This window comes from Poecilia reticulata, linkage group LG17 (assembly GCF_000633615.1).
Source record: "Poecilia reticulata strain Guanapo linkage group LG17, Guppy_female_1.0+MT, whole genome shotgun sequence".
Taxonomy (NCBI): Eukaryota; Metazoa; Chordata; class Actinopteri; order Cyprinodontiformes; family Poeciliidae; genus Poecilia; species Poecilia reticulata.
In genome coordinates, this window is record NC_024347.1 from 28,498,382 (window position 1) to 28,500,266 (window position 1,885).

Here is a 1,885-nt window from a genome sequence, read left to right on the forward strand (position 1 = left end):
AAGACAATCATGTTTATAACTTTATATTCAGGTTTTTAACAGGAAGTTTTATCTACAGATCCTCCAGGTTTGGATCGGTCCGGATCGAGTCGGTCCGTATCGGATCGGGTCAGATCGGTCAGGATCGGGTTGGATTGGGTCGGATCGGTCTGGATCAGATCGGTCCAGATCGGGTTGGATTGGGTCGGATCGGATCGGATCGGATCGGATCGGTCCGGATCGGATCGGGTCGATCGGTCAGGATCGGATCGGTCTGGATCAGGTTGGATCGGTCCAGATCGAGTCGGATCGAATCGGGTCGGATCGGTCCGGATCTGATCGGTCCGGTTCGAGACGTTTCCTTCCTCCTCAACAAATCCTGAAAAACAAAAAGAATAGATATTTGAATGGATTTGATCTGAACCAGATTCATTAAAAACCAGGTAAACATGAAGTCTGGATCTCTGAGGCGACCGGGAAGAAAAGCCTGAAGCTGAATAATAACTGGGACAATCACCTGGACACCTGGACACGTCCTGCCGCCGGTCCAGGTGACCGGGACAAAGTTCTGTCTTCATCCAAAACACCGACCAGCTTTAACTTTCCATACGCCGATTCAGACCAGAAGGATCATTTTCATTGGGGATTTGAGTTACCACGGCGACGTAAGAAGCGAAAAACGAGCGAAATTTCAAACTGCTGAACCGCAGAGTGAGAAACGGACTGGAGTTTTGATCCCAAAGTCATTTTGAAATCGCTCTCACATCTACAAATATCGCTCTATTGGTATGAAAGTCGGTCATGACATTGATACGCATGCCTGCTCCCGTTAAATGTTTTACAAATTTCTCTAGAGCTGATGGTTTTCTGTCAAGGTGCTTCAGAGTTAAATCAAATGACAGGGTAACCTCAGGCTCTTATCCATTCATTTTCAGACATTTCTGAAAATTTTCAGAGCTCAGCGCTCACCATCTTTCTCTCATCGCTGCTATTTCTGTGACTGATCTACAGATATGAATCACAGGACCATCAGAGACAACAAATAACCCTCTCAGACGCTTCAAACGGTTTTTGGATCGACCTTTCGGATCCTGAACAGGAAGGGGTAGTTCGGACTGCTTTTTTCATTAAAACTGACTGGGTGTCTCATAAAGATAGATAAAGTCTCTCACACACACAGCAGTTGGCTGTTGCTATGGCAACAGAATACAGAGAAAGCAGAGCTGCTGGTTAGGACAACAAGGTCTCTGTAGTTCTAAACATGGCGGAACACATTAATACAGAGGGCAGAGAAGAAGGTCAGAACTACAACATGCTGGGATGTTCTGGGCATTAGATAACTGGATTAACCAAACCACTGTTACACATTGGATTAGTGGCCATTTAAAACGAAGCTTACTGGAAATTTCAAAATAAAAGCCTCAATATTCCTGTCTGGCTAGTGCAATATATTCCCTAAAAAAGCTTTTACCTATTTTTCTTACTTATTAGCCATGTTTAGTATACTGATGGAGTGAGTCAATGAGAGAAAACATGCTAGTGATGTCCCTCATGCTACTGACAACATTCATGCTAACATTAGCATTTTGGCTAATTTTAGTTTAGGCATTCACTTCAACATACTGAATGGTTCAAGTCCATGTCAGTCAACATGCTTTTGATTATCCACATGCTATTTTGTAATTGTTAACTAAACTTAGCATTGATGCTAATTTTTAGCATCAGAACACTGAGTTCCAACCGATGGGCACACTTTGGCAGACCCCAGTTAAATTTATTCAGAAAGTTTCTAGTTAATAAACTGAAGTTACTTTGGATAAAACGTTCCTCTCAGGAGTAGAAAAAACCCCGAGAGGTTCTGTTTGTCATGTCCATGTATTTCTGATGGTTCTGTTTGTGGTTCTGT

General features: G+C 43.0%; 1 gene segment (V, D, J or C); it reads right to left on the reverse strand.

The window, feature by feature from the left end:
• Nucleotides 1-204: 204 nt before the first annotated feature.
• LOC103479962 (T-cell receptor alpha chain C region-like) overlaps nt 205-1,885 on the reverse strand; it is a 25,774-nt gene continuing 24,093 nt past the window's right edge. The window contains 1 exon segment of the C gene segment in view: nt 205-358. Within this exon segment, the coding sequence occupies nt 357-358 (2 nt within the window).